The 17624-nt window shown below is 69.6% G+C and overlaps 1 protein-coding gene across 1 annotated transcript; it reads left to right on the forward strand.

Moving 5' to 3' along the window:
• The first annotated feature begins 4120 nt into the window (after positions 1-4120).
• Positions 4121-17313, forward strand: PHOX2A (paired like homeobox 2A). The gene is given in 4 exon segments (XM_075726689.1): positions 4121-4334; positions 9362-9411; positions 9413-9550; positions 16879-17313. Coding segments are annotated over 4 exon segments (834 nt in total). The 5' UTR covers positions 4121-4123.
• The last annotated feature ends 311 nt before the right edge of the window (positions 17314-17624 follow it).

Genomic DNA, 17624 nt, shown 5'->3' on the forward strand with positions numbered 1-17624 from the left:
GGGGTCTTGTCCAGGGGTGCCGTCAGGTCCCATCAGAGGGGTCCTGACAGAAGGATCCATGAAGGGGGTCCCATTAGAGGGGGGGGGTCCCATCAGGGAGTCCCATCAAAGGGGTCCCATTAGGGGGGTGCCATCAGAGGGGTCCCATCAAAGGGGGGTCCCAGCAGAGGGGTCCCGACAGAAGGGTCCGTCAAAGGGGGGGTCCCATTAGAGGGGGGGGTCCCATCAAAGGGGTCCTGTCAGAAGGGTGCCATTAGGAAGGTCCCATTGGGGGGTCCCACCAGGGGGGGTCCCGCCAGCCCCCCTGGCTCCAGAGGGGCCTGACCCCCCTGGGCACCTGGTCCCAGCCACAGCAGGACGCAGGGGAAGCGTCCCTGTCCCCGCTCCTCCGCCGTGCCCAGGCCCCCCCCGCCACCATTGCCACCCATTTTGGGGGGCGAGGGGGAGCCAGCCTGAGCCTCCCCCCCCCCCCGCCACTGGGCAATGCTGGGGACAGCACCCAGCCTGCAGCTCCCACCAGAGTCTGGAGGTGGCACCCACCAAAATCTGGGCCAGCACCCACCAAAATCTGGAGGTGGCACCCACGAAAATCCAGAGGCGGCACCCACCAAAATCTGGGGCAGCAGCCACCAAAATCCAGAGGTTTCACCCGCCAAAATCCAGAGGCATCACCCATGAACATCCAGAGGTAGCACCCACCAAAATCTGGAGGTGGCACCCACCAGCATCTGGGGCAGCACCCATGAAAAGCCAGAGCTGGCACCCACCAGAGTCCGGAGGTAGCACCCACCAAAATGCAGAGGCATCGCCCACATCTGCCCCCCAGCTCCGGCTACGGGGGGACATGGGGCAGGACACAAGGAGGCCGTGGGGCAGGCTGTGGGGCAGGCTGTGGGGCAGGACACAAGGAGGCCGTGGGGCAGGCCGTGGGGCAGGACATGGTGTAGGCTGTGGGGCAGGCTGTGGGGCAGGAAACAAGGAGGCCATGGGGCAGGCTGTGGGGCAGGCTGTGGGGCAGGACACAAGGAGGCCATGGGGCAGGCCGTGGGGCAGGTCAGGTCCCGGGCAGCCCCCAGGATGTGGGGGTCGGTGCCCGCTGTGGGTCAGGGCCCCCCTGGGCGGGCCCACGGCGCTCGGCCTGCTCAGGGCATTAAAGCTGCTTTGGCAGAAGCGTTTGGCTTCAAAATCCCCCCAAATCCCCCCACATCCCCCCAAAACCCCCCAGATTCCCCCCAAAACCCCCCAGATCCTCCCACATCCCCCCACATCCCCTCAAAACCCCCCCACTTCCCCCCAAAACCCCCAAATCCCCCCACTTCCCCCCAAAACCCCCCAGATCCCCCCAAATCCCCCCAAAACCCCCCCGATCCCCACCAAATCCCCCAGATCCCCCCACATCTCCTCAAAATCCCTCAGATTCACCCAAAATCCCCCCACATCCCCCCAAAACCCCCAAATACCCCACTTCCCCCCAAAACCCCCCAGACCCCCCCAAACCCTCCCAAATCCCTCCACATCCCCCCAAATCCCCCTGATCCCCCCAAATCCCCCCAGATCCCCCCACTTCCCCTCAAAACCCCCCCAGATTCCCCCCAAATCCCCCCACATCACCCCACCTCCCCCCAAAACCTCCAAATCCCCCCACATCCCCCCAACCCCCCCCAGATCCCCCCAAACCCCCCCAAATCCCTCCACATCCCCCCAACCCCCCCCAGCTCCCCCCAAATCCCCCCATTCCCCTCAAACCCCCCCAGCTCCCCCCAAAACCCCCCACATCCCCCCAGCACGGCTTGAAAGGGGGGCAAAGCCTCAGCGGGGGGGGGGCAGGGGGCGGCCCCCATGGGTGGGGGGTGCCCCTGCTGCCCCCCCCCTCCGGGGGTGCTCAGCCCCAGAGCCCCCCCACCCCCCCCGGCACAGGAGACCCCTGCGGGGACCCCCCGGGGCCACGGGGGACACGGGGGCTGTGGGGGGGACGGGGCTGGGTGCGGGGTGCAGGGGTACAGGATACAGGGGTGCGGGGTGCAGGGTGCGGGGGGTGCAGGGTGCGGGGTGCAGGGGTGCGGGGATGCAGAGGAGCGGGGTGCAGGGGTGCAGGGTGCGGGGGGTGCACGGTGCGGGGTGCGGGAGTGCACGGTGCGGGGGTCCTGGGGTGCAGGGGGGTGTGGGGGGTGCGGGGGGTGCAGGATGCGGGGGTGCAGGGTGCGGGGGGTGCGGGGTGCAGGGTGCGGGGGTGCAGGGTGCGGGGGTGCAGGACGCAGGGGTGCGGGACAGGGGCGGGGCCCCGCCGAGGCTGAGGGCGGGGTGCGGGGCTGCCGGGCCCGGGGGTTGTGGGGGTGCAGCAGTGCAGGGGTGCAGGGATGCAGAGGTGCAAGGTGCGGGGGTGCAGAGGTGCGGGGGTGCAGAGTTGCGGGGGTGCAGGGGTGCGGGGCTGCGGGGGTGCAGAGATACAAGGTGCGGGGGAGCAGGATGCGGGGATGCAGGGGTGCAGGGGGTGCGGGGCTGCAGAGGTGCAGGGTGCAGGATGCAGGGGTGCAGAGGTGCAAGGTGCAGGGGTGCAGAGGTGCAAGGGTGCGGGGGTGCAGAGTTGAGGGGTTGCAGGGGTGCGGGGGCTGCAGGGGTGCGGGGGTGCAGAGATGCAAGGTGCGGGGGTGCAGGATGCGGGGATGCAGGGATGCAGGGGGTGCGGGGCTGCAGAGGTGCGGGGCTGCAGAGGTGCAGGATGCGGGGTGCAGGATGCAGGGGTGCAGACTTCGGGAGTGCAGAGGTGCAGGGTGCGGGGGTTGCAGAGTTGCGGGGTCGCAGGGGTGCAAGAGGTGGAGGGCGCAGGGGTGCAGGACGCAGGGTGCAGAGTTCGGGGCTACAGGGGTGCAGGGGTGCAGGGGTGCAGGGTGCGGGGCTGCGGAGGTGCAGGGGTGCAGGATACAGGGGTGCAGGATACAGGGGTGGAGAGATGCGGGGCTGCAGGGGCGCAGGGGTGCGGGGGTGCAGGGGCTGCAGGGGGTGCAGAGTTGCAGGGGTGCAGGGGTGGCGGGGTGCAGAGTTGCGGGGGGGGTGCGGGGCTGCAGGGGTGCGGGGTGCAGGGGGTGCAGAGTTGCGGGGCTGCAGGGGTGCAGGGGTGCGGGTGCAGGGTGCGGGGCTGCAGGGGTGCAAGAGGTGGAGGGCGCAGGGGTGCAGGACGCAGGGTGCAGAGTTCGGGGCTACAGGGGTGCAGGGGGTGCAGGGTGCGGGGCTGCGGAGGTGCAGGGGTGCAGGATACAGGGGTGCAGGATACAGGGGTGGAGAGATGCGGGGCTGCAGGGGCGCAGGGGTGCGGGGTGCGGGGTGCAGGGGCTGCAGGGGTGCAGAGTTGCGGGGTGCGGGGCTGCAGGGGTGCGGGGTGCAGGGGTGCAGAGTTGCGGGGGGTGCAGGGGTGCGGGGTGCAGGGTGCGGGGCTGCAGGGGTGCAGGGGTGTGGGGGTGCAGAGTTGCGGGGGTGCGAGGTGCAGAGTTGCGGGGGTGCAGGGGTGCCGGGGTGCAGAGTTGCGGGGGTGCAGGGGTGCAGGGGTACAGGGGTGCAGAGTTGCGGGGGTGCAGGGTGCGGGGGCTGCAGGGGTGCAGAGTTGCGGGGGTGCAGGGATGCGGGGTGCAAGGGCTGCAGGGGTGCAGAGTTGCGGGGTGCAGGGTGCGGGGCTGCAGGGGTGCGGGGTGCAGGGCTGCAGAGTTGCGGGGCTGCAGGGGTGCAGGGGTGCAGAGTTGCGGGGGTGCAGGGGTGCCGGGGTGCAGAGTTGCGGGGGTGCAGGGATGCGGGGTGCAAGGGCTGCAGGGGTGCAGAGTTGCGGGGCTGCAGGGGTGCGGGGCTGCAGGGTGCAGGGGCGCGGGGCGGGGCGGGGGGAGGCTGAGGGCGGGGTGCGGGGCTCGTCCCGCCCCCCGCCGCCCCCGCCGCCCCGGGGGACGCTGCCGTTGCAGAAGCCCCCGGCGAGCGCCGGCTTTGTCCGCCGCCCCCCCCCCCCCGCCCCCTCCCCTTTATATCTACGGGGCGCGGCGGCCCGGGGCGGGCGGCGGATGGCGGGGGGCGGGCCGGGGGCCGGCGGGCAGGAGGCGACGGTGAGGGGCGAGCGCTAGCCGGGGCCGCTCGCCTGCTCGCCATGGACTACTCCTACCTCAACTCCTACGATTCCTGCGTGGCCGCCATGGAAGCGTCCGCCTACGAGTTCAGCCCCTGCAGCCAGGCCGGTTCCTTCCCCTACAGCCCGGTGCGGGGGGGCTTCGCCGCCGGGCCCGCCTGCCCCCCCCTGCCCCCCGCCAGCTGCGCCCTGGGCGCCCTGCGCGACCACCAGCCCCCGCCCTACGCGGCAGGTAACGGGGAACGGGACCCCCGCGCTCGGGGCTCGCTGCCCTCGGGGGGCGGTGGCCGGTGCTGGAGGTCCCGGGCTACCGGTCCCTGACGCCCCCGGTGCTCGGTCCCCGCTGCCCCCGGGGCTGGAGGTCCCCGCTGCCCCGGTCGCCGCTGCCCCCGGTGCTCGGTGCCGTCGGTGCTCGGTGCCCCCCGTGCTCGGTGCCGTCGATCCCCGCTGCCCCCGGTCCCCGCTGCCCGGTGCTGGAGGTCCCCGGGCTACCGGTCCCCGCTGCTCTCGGTGCTCGGTCCCCGCTGCCCCGGTCCCCGCTGCCCCCCGTGCTCGGTGCCGTCGATCCCCGCTGCCCCCGGTACTCGGGTGCCGTCGGTCCCCGCTGCCCCCGGGACTCCGTGTCCGGTGCTGGTGGTCCCCGGGCTACCTGTCCCCGCTGCTCTCGGTGCTCGGTCCCCGCTGCCCCCGGTCCCTGCCGCCCCCGGTGCTCGGTGCCGTCGATCCCCGCTGCCCCCGGTCCCCGCTGCCCGGTTGCCGCCGGTGCCCCCGGGGCTCGGGGTCCGGTGTTGGCGGTCCCCGGGCTACCTGTCCCCGCTGCTCTCGGTGCTCGGTCCCCGCTGCCCCCGGTCCCCGCTGCCCCCGGTGCTCGGTGCCGTCGGTGCTCGGTGTCCCCCGTGCTCGGTGCCGTCGGTCCCCGCTGCCCCCGGGGCTCGCTGCCCGGTGCTGGAGGTCCCCGGGCTACCGGTCCCCGCTGCTCTCGGTGCTTGGTCCCCCGCTGCCCCCGGTGCCCGGTGCCGCCGGTGCTCGGTGCCGTCGGTCCCCGCCGTCCCCGGTCCCCGCCGTCCCCGGTGCTCGCTGCCCCCGGGGCTCGGTGCCGCCGGTCTCCGATGCCCCCGGTGCTGCCGGTCACCGGTGCCATCAGAGCTCGGTGCTGGCGGTCCCCGAGCCACCGGTTCGTGCTGCCGTCGGTGCTCGGTGCCCCCGGTGCTCGGTGCCGTCGGTCTCCGACACCCCCGGTCCCCGTTGCCCTCGGTCCCCGCTGCTCGGTGCCGCCCGGTCCCGGGACCACCGGTCCCTGCCGCCGTCGGTGCTCGGACCCGCTGCCCCCGATCCCCGCTGCCCCCGGTGCTCGGTGCCTCCGGTCTCCGATGCCCCCGGTGCCCGGTGCCGTCAGAGCTCGGTGCTGGCGGTCCCCGGGCCACCGGTCCCTGCCGCCATCGGTGCTTGCTCCCCGCTGCCCCCGGTCCCAGCTGCCCTCGCTGCCCGGTGCCGTCGATCCCCGCTGCCCCCGGTGCTGGCTGCCCGGTGCCGCCGGTCCCTGGTGCCGTCGGTGCTCGTTGCCCGCTGCCCTCGGTGCCCGGTGCCTCCGGTCCCCTCTGCTCTCTGTCCCCGCTGTCATCGGTGCTCGGTGCCCCCGGTGCTCGGTGCCCCCGGTGCTCGGTGGCCCCCGGTGCTCGGTGCCCGATGCCGGCAGCCCCCGGTGCCCTCGGTCCTCGCTGCCGCCGGTGCCGCCGGTGCTCGGTGCCCGGTGCTGGCTGTCCCTGGACTACCGGTCCCCGGTGCCCTCGGTCCCCGGTGCCGTCGCTGCTCGGTGTCGTCGTTTTCCGACACCGTCGGTTCCCAGCATCGCCAGCCCCCGCTGCCGCCGGTTCCCGGTACTGTCAGGACTCGATGCCGCCGGTCCCCGGTGCCGGGTCCCGCGGGGTGCTCGGTGCGTCGGCTCTCGGGGCATCTCTTCCCGCTGTCCCCGGTTCCCAGGACCCTCGGTACCGGCTGCCGGCAGTGCTCGGTACCGTCGGTGCTCTGTGCTGTCGGCTCCCGTTGCCGTCGGGACTCGGTGCAATCGATTCCCGGTGCCGGCCGGTGTCCGGTACCGCCGGTTCCCGCTACCCCCCGGTACCCGGTACCCCCGGTGCTCGGTGCGGTCGATTCCCGGTACCCCCGGTGCTTGGCACCGGCAGGTTTCGATGCCATCGGTAACCGGTACCCCCGGTGCTCGGCACCGGCAGGTTTCGATGCCATCGGTAACGACTGCGGCCGGTGCCTGCTACCCCCGGTGCCCGCTACCCCCGGTGCTCGGACCCGGCGATTCCCGGCGCTGCCGGTGCCCGGTACCCCCGGTGCGGTCGATTCCCAGTGCCGCCGGTGGCCGGTGCCCCCGGTGCCCAGTGCGGTCGGTTCCCGGTACCGGGCGGGCTCCCCGTAGGCGACCGCGGAGCCCCGGGGGTCCCTGGGCCGTGGCGACCCCGGAGCGGGGCCGGGCGGTGGTCGCCGCCCCCGGGCCCCCCCTCCCGGCTCCGTTTTCGTTGCCGCCGGGGCCGCGCTGCCCGCGGATGCGCCCGGAACGGAGGGGGCCGCAGGACGGGACCGGCCGCACCCCCCGCCCCGGGCCCGGGCTCGGCGGCAACGAACGAGCGGAGCGGGGGGGGGAGGCAGCGGCCGAGCTGCCCGGTGCGTCCCTGCCCGGTGCGTCCCTGCCCGGTGCGTCCCTGCCCAGTGCATCCCTGCCCAGTGCATCCATTCCCGGTAAATCCTGCCCGGTGCGTCCGTAAATCCTGCCCGGTGCGTCCCTGCCCGGTGCGTCCCTGCCCGGTGCATCCATTGCCGGTAAATCCTGCCCGGCGCGGTCCCTGCCCGGTGCATCCATTGCCGGTAAATCCTGCCCGGTGCGTCCCTGCCCGGTGCATCCCTGCCCAGTGCATCCCTGCCCAGTGCGTCCCTGCCGGTGCGTCCCTGCCCGGTGCGTCCCTGCCCGGTGCATCCCTGCCCAGTGCATCCATTCCCGGTACATCCTGCCCGGCGCGTCCCTGCCCGGTAAATCCCTGCCCGGTGCGTCCCTGCCCGGTGCGTCCCTGCCCAGTGCATCCCTGCCCGGTAAATCCCTGCCCAGTGCATCCCTGCCCAGTGCATCCATTCCCGGGAAATCCTGCCCGGTGCGTCCCTGCCCGGTGCGTCCCTGCCCGGTGCGTCCCTGCCCGGTGCATCCATTCCGGTAAATCCTGCCCGCTGCTTCCCTGCCCGCTGCATCCCTGCTCGGTGCGTCCCTGCCCGGTGCGTCCTGCCCGGTGCATCCCTGCCGGTTCATCCCTGCCTGGTAAATCCCTGCCTGGTGCTTCCGTTCCCAGTAAATCCCTGCCCGGGCCGCGCTGCCCGTTCTGCCCGCTGCGTCCTGCGCCTGCGTCCCTGCCTGCTGCATCCTGCCTGGTAAATCCTGCCTGGTGCATCCATGCCCTGTGCTTCCCTGCCCACTGTGTTCCTGCCCGTTCATCCTGCCATGCATCCATGCCAGTGCATCCCTTCCCAGTAAATCCTGCCCAGTGTATCCCTGCCCTCTGCATCCATGCCCAGTAAATCCCTGCCCAGTTCATCCATGCCTGGTTCATCCCTGCCCGCTGGCATCCCTGCCCGGTAAATCCTGCCTGGTGCATCCCTGCCCCACTGCATCTGTGCCCAGTAAATCCTGCCCGGTGTTTCCCTGCCCACTGCATCCCTGCCTGCTGCATCCATGCCAGTTCATCCATTCCCACTGCATCCTGCCGGTTCGTCCCTGCCCGGTTCGTCCCTGCCCGCTGCATCCCTGGCCGTGCATCCCTGGCCGTGCATCCCTGCCCACTGCGTCTCTGCCCGGTTCATCCCTGCCTGGTTCATCCCTGCCCGTGCGTCCCTGCCCGTGCATCCCTGGCCGTGCATCCCTGCCCACTGCGTCTCTGCCCGGTGCATCCCTGCCGTGCGTCCCTGCCCGCTGCATCCCTGCCCGCTGCGTCTCTGCCCACTGCATCCCTGCCCACTGCGTCCCTGCCCGGTTCATCCCTGCCCGGTGCATCCGTGCCCAGTTCATCCCTGCCCGTGCGTCCCTGCCCGGTGCATCCACTCCGGTGCATATCCTGCCTGTGCGTCCCTGCCCAGTTCATCCCTGCCCGGTGCATCCATTCCTGGTGCGTCCCTGCCCGGTGCATCCATTCCCGGTGCACCCCTGCCCCGTGCACCCCTGCCCGGTTCATCCCTGCCTGGTGCATCCCTGCCTGGTGCACCCCTGCCCGGTTCATCCATTCCGGTGCACCCCTGCCCGGTTCATCCCTGCCCGTGCATCCCTGCCCGGTGCATCCCTGCCCGCTGCATCCCTGCCCGCTGCGTCTCTGCCCACTGCATCTCTGCCCACTGCGTCCCTGCCCAGCTCATCCCTGTCCGGTTCATCCCTGGCCGGTTCATCCCTGCCCACTGTGTCCCTGGCCGTGCATCCCTGCCCACTGCATCCCTGCCCACTGCGTCCCTGCCCGGTTCATCCCTGCCCGGTGCATCCGTGCCCAGTTCATCCCTGCCTGTGCGTCCCTGCCCGGTGCATCCATCCCGGTGCATCCCTGCCTGTGCGTCCCTGCCCAGTTCATTCCCTGCCCGGTGCATCCATTCCTGGTGCGTCCCTGCCCGGTGCACCCGTTCCCGGTGCATCCCTGTCCGGTTCATCCATTCCCGGTGCACCCCTGCCTGGTTCATCCATTCCGGTGCATCCCTGCCTGGTTCATCCCTGCCCGTGCATCCCTGCCCGGTGCATCCATTCCCAGCGTGTCCCTGCCCGCGCACCCCTGCCCGGTTCATCCCTGCCCAGTGCATCCATTCCCGGTTCATCCCTGCCCGGTGCACCCCTGCCCGGTTCATCCATTCCCAGTGCATCCTGCCCGGTTCATCCCTGCCCGTGCGTCTCTGCCCGGTTCATCCCTGCCCGGTGCATCCATTCCCAGCGCGTCCCTGCCCGCGCACCCCTGCCCGGTTCATCCTGCCCAGTGCATCCATTCCCGGTTCATCCCTGCCCGGTGCACCCCTGCCTGGTTCATCCATTCCCGGTGCATCCCGCCCGGTTCATCCCTGCCCGTGCGTCTCTGCCCGGTGCATCCATTCCCAGCGCGTCCCTGCCCAGTGCATCCATTCCCGGTTCATCCTGCCCAGTGAATCCATTCCCGTTCATCCTGCCCGGTGCACCCCTGCCCGCGCACCCCTGCCCGCAGCGCGCGGCCGCGCTCACGCCCTCCTCTCCCTCCCCAGTGCCCTACAAATTCTTCTCGGACCCGTCGGGCATCAACGAGAAGCGGAAGGCAGCGGCGGATCCGGACGACGTTCACCAGCTCCCAGCTGAAGGAGCTGGAGAGGGTCTTCGCCGAAACCCACTACCCCGACATCTACACCCGCGAGGAGCTGGCCCTCAAGATCGACCTCACCGAGGCCCGGGTGCAGGTGAGCCGCCGGCGGCGCTGCTTGGGCCCGGCCACCCAGCAAGCTGGGGGCCGATCCCACCGGATTCGGGAGCCGGGGGGGCGGGGGGCCGCGGGGGGGCACCCTGCCCAGGCCCCTGCCCCATGGCTGCCTGCGCTGGGGGCCGGGTTGAGGTCCCAGGGGCCGGGTTGGCAGCTCAGGGGTCATGTTGGGGTCTCCGTCATTGTTTTGGGGTCTCAGGAATCGTGTTGGGGGTCTTAGGGATCGTGTTGGGGGGTCTCAGGGATCACGTTGGGGTCTCAGGAGTTGTGTTGGGGGTTTCAGGGATCGCGTTGGGGTCTCGGGAGTTGTGTTGGGGGTCTTAGGGATCGTGTTGGGGTCTCAGGGATCACGTTGGGGTCTCGGGAGTTGTGTTGGGGGTATCAGGGATCGTGTTGGGGTCTCAGGGATCACGTTGGGGTCTCAGGAGTTGTGTTGGGGGTATCAGGGATCGCGTTGGGGTCTCAGGGATCACGTTGGGGTCTCAGGAGTTGTGTTGGGGGTATCAGGGATCGCGTTGGGGTCTCAGGGATCACGTTGGGGTCTCAGGAGTTGTGTCGGGGGTATCAGGGATCGTGTTGGGGTCTCAGGGATCACGTTGGGGTCTCAGGAGTTGTGTTGGGGGTTTCAGGGATCGCGTTGGGGTCTCGGGAGTTGTGTTGGGGGTATCAGGGATCGTGTTGGGGTCTCAGGGATCACGTTGGGGTCTCAGGAGTTGTGTTGGGGGTTTCAGGGATCGCGTTGGGGTCTCGGGAGTTGTGTTGGGGGTATCAGGGATCGTGTTGGGGTCTCAGGGATCACGTTGGGGTCTCAGGAGTTGTGTTGGGGTTTCAGGGATCGCGTTGGGGTCTCGGGAGTTGTGTTGGGGGTATCAGGGATCGCGTTGGGGTCTCAGGAGTTGTGTTGGGGGTTTCAGGGATCGCGTTGGGGTCTCAGGAGTTGTGTTGGGGGTATCAGGGATCGCGTTGGGGTCTCAGGGATCACGTTGGGGTCTCAGGAGTTGTGTTGGGGGTATCAGGGATCGTGTTGGGGTCTCAGGGATCACGTTGGGGTCTCAGGAGTTGTGTTGGGGTTTCAGGGATCGCGTTGGGGTCTCAGGAGTTGTGTTGGGGGTATCAGGGATCGCGTTGGGGTCTCAGGGATCACGTTGGGGTCTCAGGAGTTGTGTTGGGGGTTTTCAGGGATCGCGTTGGGGTCTCAGGGATCACGTTGGGGTCTCAGGAGTTGTGTTGGGGGTATCAGGGATCGTGTTGGGGTCTCAGGGATCACGTTGGGGTCTCAGGAGTTGTGTTGGGGTTTCAGGGATCGCGTTGGGGTCTCAGGAGTTGTGTTGGGGGTATCAGGGATCGTGTTGGGGTCTCAGGGATCACGTTGGGGTCTCAGGAGTTGTGTTGGGGGTATCAGGGATCGTGTTGGGGTCTCAGGGATCACGTTGGGGTCTCAGGAGTTGTGTTGGGGGTTTCAGGGATCGCGTTGGGGTCTCGGGAGTTGTGTTGGGGGTATCAGGGATCGTGTTGGGGTCTCAGGGATCACGTTGGGGTCTCAGGAGTTGGGTTGGGGGTTTCAGGGATCGCGTTGGGGTCTCAGGAGTTGTGTTGGGGGTATCAGGGATCGCGTTGGGGTCTCAGGGATCACGTTGGGGTCTCAGGAGTTGTGTTGGGGGTTTCAGGGATCGCGTTGGGGTCTCAGGGATCATGTTGGGGTCTCAGGAGTCAGGTTGGCATCTCAGGGATCATGTTGGGGTCCCAGGGGCCGTGTTGGGGTCCCAGGGCCTATGTTGGGGTCCCAGGGATCATGTTGGGGGTCTCAGGGATCATGCTGGGGTCCCAGGGGCCATGTTGGGGTCTCAGGGATTGTGTTGGGGGCCCCAGGGGCCGTGTTGGGGGCCCCAGGGGCCGTGTTGGGGTCCCAGGGGCCATGTTGGGGTCTCAGGGATCATGTTGGGCTCCCAGGGATCATGTTGGGGGTGTCAGGGATCATGTTGGGGTCTCAGGGATTGTGTTGGGGTCCCCATGGTTCATTTTGGGGACCCCAGAAGCTGTGTTGGGGGTCCCAGGGATCGTGTTGGGGGTCCCAGGGGCCGTGTTGGGGTCCCAGGGGCCATGTTGGGGTCTCAGGAGTCGTGTTGGGGTCTCAGGGGCCGTGTTGGGGTCCCAGGAATCATGTTGGGGGTCTCAGGGATCATGCTGGGGTCCCAGGGATCATGTTGGGGGTCTCAGAGATTGTGTTGGGGGCCCCATGGGTCATGCTGGGGGCCCCAGGAGCTGTATTGGGGTCTCAGGGATTGTGTTGGGGTCTCAGGGGCCGTGTTGGGGTCTCAGGGATCATGTTGGGGCCTCAGGTCCCAGGGGCCATGTTGGGCTCCCAGGGATTGTGTTGGGGTCCCAGGGATCGTGTTGGGGTCCCAGGGATCGGATTGGGGTCTCAGGTGCCGTCTTGGGGTCTCAGGGATGGGGTTGGGGTCTCAGGGATTGTGTTGGGGGTCCCAGGGGCTGTGTTGGTGTCCCAAGGGTCATGTTGGGGTCTCAGGGATCATGTTGGGGGTCTCAGGAATCGTGGTGGGGACTCAGAACTCATGTTGGGGTCCGAGGAGCCACGTTGGGGTCTCAGGGATCATGTTGGGGTCTCAGGGATCGTGTTGGGGGTCCCAGGTGCTGTGTTGGGGTCCCAGGGGCTGTGTTGGCATCTCAGGGGCAGTGCTGGGGGGTCTCAGGGGCCGTGTTGGAGTCTCAGGGATCGTGTTGGGGTCCCAGGGGCCATGTTGAAGGTCTCAGGGATCGTGTTGGGGGTCTCAGGGATCGTGTTGGGGGTCTCAGGGGTCATGTTGGGGTCTCAGGGATCGTGTTGGGGTCCCAAGGGTCATGTTGAGGGTCTCAGGGATCATGTTGGGGGTCTCAGGGGCCACGTTGGGGGTGTCAGGGGTCATGTTGGGGTCTCAGGAGCCGTGTTGGGGTCCCAGTTGCCGTGTTGGGGTCCCAGGGGCCACGTTGGGGTCCCAGTGTGGGCGCCGGTGACCTGCCCTCACCCACGTGTTTGCCCCATGGCCGGAGCGTTTCCCCAGGTGGGTCCCCCCAGAATCGGCTGGGCCGGGGGACAGGGAGGGGTCCGGCACCCGGCTCCGTCCCCGCGGCGGCGAGGGGAGGGGATGGGGCAGCGGCGAGCGGGAGCATGGGGGGCACGGCCCCGCTTTGCCGGGGGGCTCGGAGGAAGCCCCGGCGCCCAACCCAGCTCCCGGCGGAGATGGCGGGGTTCGGTTGGTGCCACGTCGCCCGCACGCTGCCGCCCGTCAGCGACCATTTGTCACAGCCCCGAACGCATCGGGGTGCGGTGCTAAAAGGGGGGGGGGAACGGAGACCGGCTTTGGGGGTGCAGCCCCTGCTTTGTGGGGTGCAGCTGCCATTTTGTGGGTGCAGACCCCGCTTTTTGGTGTGCAGACCCCGCTTTGTGACTGCAGACCCCGCTTTTTGGTGTGCAGACCCTGCTTTGTGGGGTGCAGCCCCCATTTTGTGGGTACAGACCCTGCTTTGCGGGGTGCAGCCCCCATTTTGTGGGTGCAGCCCCCATTTTGTGGGTACAGCCCCTGCTCTGTGGGGTGCAGGCCCCGCTTTGTGGGTGCAGCCCCCATTTTGTGGGTGCAGCCCCCATTTTGTGGGTGCAGTCCCTGCTTTGTGGGTACAGACCCCTCTTTGTGGGGTGCAGACCTCACTTTGTGGGTGCAGACACCACTTTGGAGGTGCAGCCCCTGCTCTGTGGGGCACAGCCCTCATTTTGTGGGTGCAGACCCCACTTTGGGGTTGCAGACCCCTCTTTGTGGGTGCAGCCTCCACTTTGTGGGTGCAGCCCCTGTTCTGTGGGGTGCAGCCGCTGCTTTGGGGTTGCAGACCTCTCTTTGTGGGTGCAGTCCCTGCTTTGTGGGTGCAGACCCCGCTTTGTGGGGTGCAGCTGCTGCTTTGGGGTTGCAGACCCCTCTTTGTGGGTGCAGTCCCTGCTTTGGGGGTGCAGACCCCTCTTTGGGGGTGCAGACCTCACTTTGGGGGTGCAGACACCACTTTGGAGGTGCAGCCCCTGCTTTGTGGGGCACAGCCCTCATTTTGTGGGTGCAGCCCCCGCTTTGGGGTTGCAGACCCCTCTTTGTGGGGCACAGCCCCCTCTTTGTGGGTGCAGCCCCCTCTTTGTGGGTGCAGACCCCTCTTTGGGGGTGCAGCCTCCACTTTGTGGGGTGCAGCCCCTGCTTTGTGGGGCACAGCCCCCATTTTGTGGGTGCAGACCCCGCTTTGGAGTTGCAGACCCCTCTTTGTGGGACACAGCCCCCGCTTTGGGGGTGCAGCCCCCACTTTGTCAGCACCGCGGTCCCCAAGGGTGCTGCCGGTGGGGCGATGCCCTCGGGGGGGGGGCCGGGGCCAGCGTGACCCCTCTGGAGCGGGGGACGCTGCTCGGGGGGCGGTCAGTGGGGAGGGGGAGCCCCCCCCACAGTGGGGAGGGGGTCCCCCCATCGCCCCCCCATCGCCCCCAGCACCTTCTTAAATATATTGACCCCCCCGGTGCCGTGGTAAACGCTTGGCCCGTGGGAGCGGGGTGCTGCGAGGGGCACCCCAGCATGGGGGGAGGGGGGGGGGGTGGAGCTGGCTGCACCCCACAGGGCTGTGGGGTCCTGGCCCCAATCATGGGGGACCCAGGGGACCGTGGGTTCCTGGTCCCCAATGATGGGGGACCCACAGGGCCATGGAGATGGGGCCGTGGGGTCCTGGCCCCAAGGAGGGGGACCCACGGGTCTGTGGGGATGGAGCCGTGGGGTCCTGGCCCCAAGGATGGGGGTCCCATGGGGCTGTGGGGACAGGGCTGTGGGGTCCTAGCCCCAAGGATGGGGACCCACAGGGCTGTGGTGATGGAGCTGTGGGATCCTGGCCTCAAGGATGGGGGTCCCATGGGGCTTTGGGGTCCTGGTCCCCAAGGATGGGGATCACAGGGGATCACGGGTTCCTGGTCCCCAATGATGGGGGACCCACGGGTCTGTGGGGACGGGGCTGTGGGGTCCTGGGCCCAAAGATGGGGGACCCACAGGGCCATGGAGACAGGGCTGTGGGGTCCTGGCCCCAAGGATGGGGGACCCATGGGGCCATGGGGACAGGGCTGTGGGGTCCTGGTCCCCAGGGATGGGGACACAGGGGATCACGGGTTCCTGGTCCCCAATGATGGGGGACCCACAGGGCCATGGAGATGGGGCCGTGGGGTCCTGGCCCCAAGGATGGAGACCCACGGGTCTGTGGGGATGGAGCCGTGGGGTCCTGGCCCCAAGGATGGGGGTCCCATGGGGCTGTGGGGACAGGGCTGTGGGGTCCTAGCCCCAAGGATGGGGACCCACAGGGCTGTGGTGATGGAGCTGTGGGATCCTGGCCTCAAGGATGGGGGTCCCATGGGGCTTTGGGGTCCTGGTCCCCAAGGATGGGGACACAGGGGATCACGGGTTCCTGGTCCCCAATGATGGGGGACCCACGGGTCTGTGGGGACGGGGCTGTGGGGTCCTGGGCCCAAAGATGGGGGACCCACAGGGCCATGGAGATGGGGCTGTGGGGTCCTGGCCCCAAGGATGGGGGACCCATGGGGCCATGGGGACAGGGCTGTGGGGTCCTGGTCCCCAGGGATGGGGACACAGGGGATCACGGGTTCCTGGTCCCCAATGATGGGGGACCCACAAGGCCATGGAGATGGGGCCGTGGGGTCCTGGCCCCAAGGATGGGGACCCACGGGTCTGTGGGGATGGAGCCGTGGGGTCCTGGCCCCAAGGATGGGGGTCCCATGGGGCTGTGGGGACAGGGCTGTGGGGTCCTGGCCCCAAGGATGGGGACCCACAGGGCTGTGGTGATGGAGCTGTGGGATCCTGGCCTCAAGGATGGGGGGTCCCATGGGGCTTTGGGGTCCTGGTCCCCAAGGATGGGGATCACAGGGGATCACGGGTTCCTGGTCCCCAATGATGGGGGACCCACGGGTCTGTGGGGACGGGGCTGTGGGGTCCTGGGCCCAAAGATGGGGGACCCACAGGGCCATGGAGACGGGGCTGTGGGGTCCTGGCCCCAAGGATGGGGGACCCATGGGGCCATGGGGACAGGGCTGTGGGGTCCTGGTCCCCAGGGATGGGGACCCAGGGGATCACGGGTTCCTGGTCCCCAATGATGGGGGACCCACAGGGCCATGGAGGTGGGGCCGTGGGGTCCTGGCCCCAAGGATGGAGACCCACGGGTCTGTGGGGATGGAGCCGTGGGGTCCTGGCCCCAAGGATGGGGGTCCCATGGGGCTGTGGGGACAGGGCTGTGGGGTCCTGGCCCCAAGGATGGGGACCCACAGGGCTGTGGTGATGGAGCTGTGGGATCCTGGCCTCAAGGATGGGGGTCCCATGGGGCTTTGGGGTCCTGGTCCCCAAGGATGGGGATCACAGGGGATCACGGGTTCCTGGTCCCCAATGATGGGGGACCCACGGGGCTGTGGGGACGGGGCTGTGGGGTCCTGGGCCCAAAGATGGGGGACCCACAGGGCCATGGAGATGGGGCTGTGGGGTCCTGGCCCCAAGGATGGGGGACCCATGGGGCCATGGGGACAGGGCTGTGGGGTCCTGGTCCCCAGGGATGGGGACACAGGGGATCACGGGTTCCTGGTCCCCAATGATGGGGGACCCACAGGGCCATGGAGACGGGGCTGTGGGGTCCTGGCCCCAAGGATGGGGCCCCACAGGTCTGTGGGGACGGGACCGCAGGGATGGGGGACCGCGCTGTGGGGACAGGGCCCTGCTGCGGTTCGTGCCGGGCCAGGGTGGCCCCGGTCCTGGGGGCAAACCGCTGGCGGCCAAACACTGCTGCCCGCGGACCCCCCCGGCTCCGGCCTGTCGGCACCGTGCTCTGCCCAGTCCTTGCCGGGGAGACCCCCCCCACATTTGGGCGTCACCTCCCTCCCGAGCGGGGACACCAGCAAGCCCGACGCCACGGTCGGCACCGTGGGGAAGGTGCGTGCCGGGGGGCCGGGGGGGGCACAGGCTGCTTGGGGGGGGGGGCTCTGCCCCACAAGCTGTGGGCAGGGGTCCGGCAGTGCCCCCCCCCCGCCCCACCGTGTCCCTGCAGAGCCCCCCGGCAGCAACGCCGGTTCTTAAATCGATTGACCCCCACCGGTGCCGTGGCAAACGCCCGTGGGAGTGGGGTGCTGCGAGGGGCACCCCACGGCGAGCACCCCGGCACGGGGGGTGGCTGCGGAGCTGGCTGCACCCCGTGGGTTCCCCCAAACCCCCCGGGCATGGCGACACGGGGTCCTCCCGTCCCCTCCAGGTCTGGTTCCAGAACCGCCGAGCCAAATTCCGCAAGCAGGAGCGGGCGGCCAACGCCAAGGGTGCCGGCGGCACCGCCGGCGCCGCCGGCAAGAAGTCGGAGCCGCGCTCTTCGTCGGAGGACGACGAATCCAAGGAGTCCAACTGCAGCCCGACGCCGGACAGCACGGCATCCCTGCCCGCCGCCGGCAGCCTCGGCAGCCCCGGCAGCAGCCTGAGCCCCAGCCCCGGCGCGGGGGCACCCATGGGACCCGGCCATGCCCCCCAACCCCTCAAGGCACCCATCTGGCCCGGCGTCAGCACCAGCAGCGGCACCGCCAACGCCGCCGACCTGCTGAAGGCCTGGCAGCCCGCCGAAGCCGTGCCGGGACCTTTCTCCGGCGTCCTCTCCTCCTTCCATCGGAAACCCAACGGCCTCAAGACAAACCTCTTCTGATGCGCCGGGCACCGGATCCGGCTGCCCCCAATCCCCCTCCAGCCCCCCGCCGCCGCCCCGTGCCCCCCTGCGCCGCCGCTCCCACCGCCGCCGACGCTCCGGCGAACGGCCGCCGGCGGGGAGATGGACCGGGGACCCCCGCGCCCCTGCCAGGCCGCCCACCGGGACCCCCCACCCTCTCCCGGACCCCGCGCCGACGGGACGGACCCCCCCCCGGCTCCCACCGCGGCCATGCGGAACCGCGGGGGTGCAAAGCTGGCGTGGCCCCGGCGCAGCCATCGGCCCCAGCACACTTTCGGGGGGCTCCTGGT

The sequence above is a fragment of the Pelecanus crispus genome, chromosome 1 (genome assembly GCF_030463565.1).
Source record: "Pelecanus crispus isolate bPelCri1 chromosome 1, bPelCri1.pri, whole genome shotgun sequence".
In the NCBI taxonomy this organism is placed as follows: Eukaryota; Metazoa; Chordata; class Aves; order Pelecaniformes; family Pelecanidae; genus Pelecanus; species Pelecanus crispus.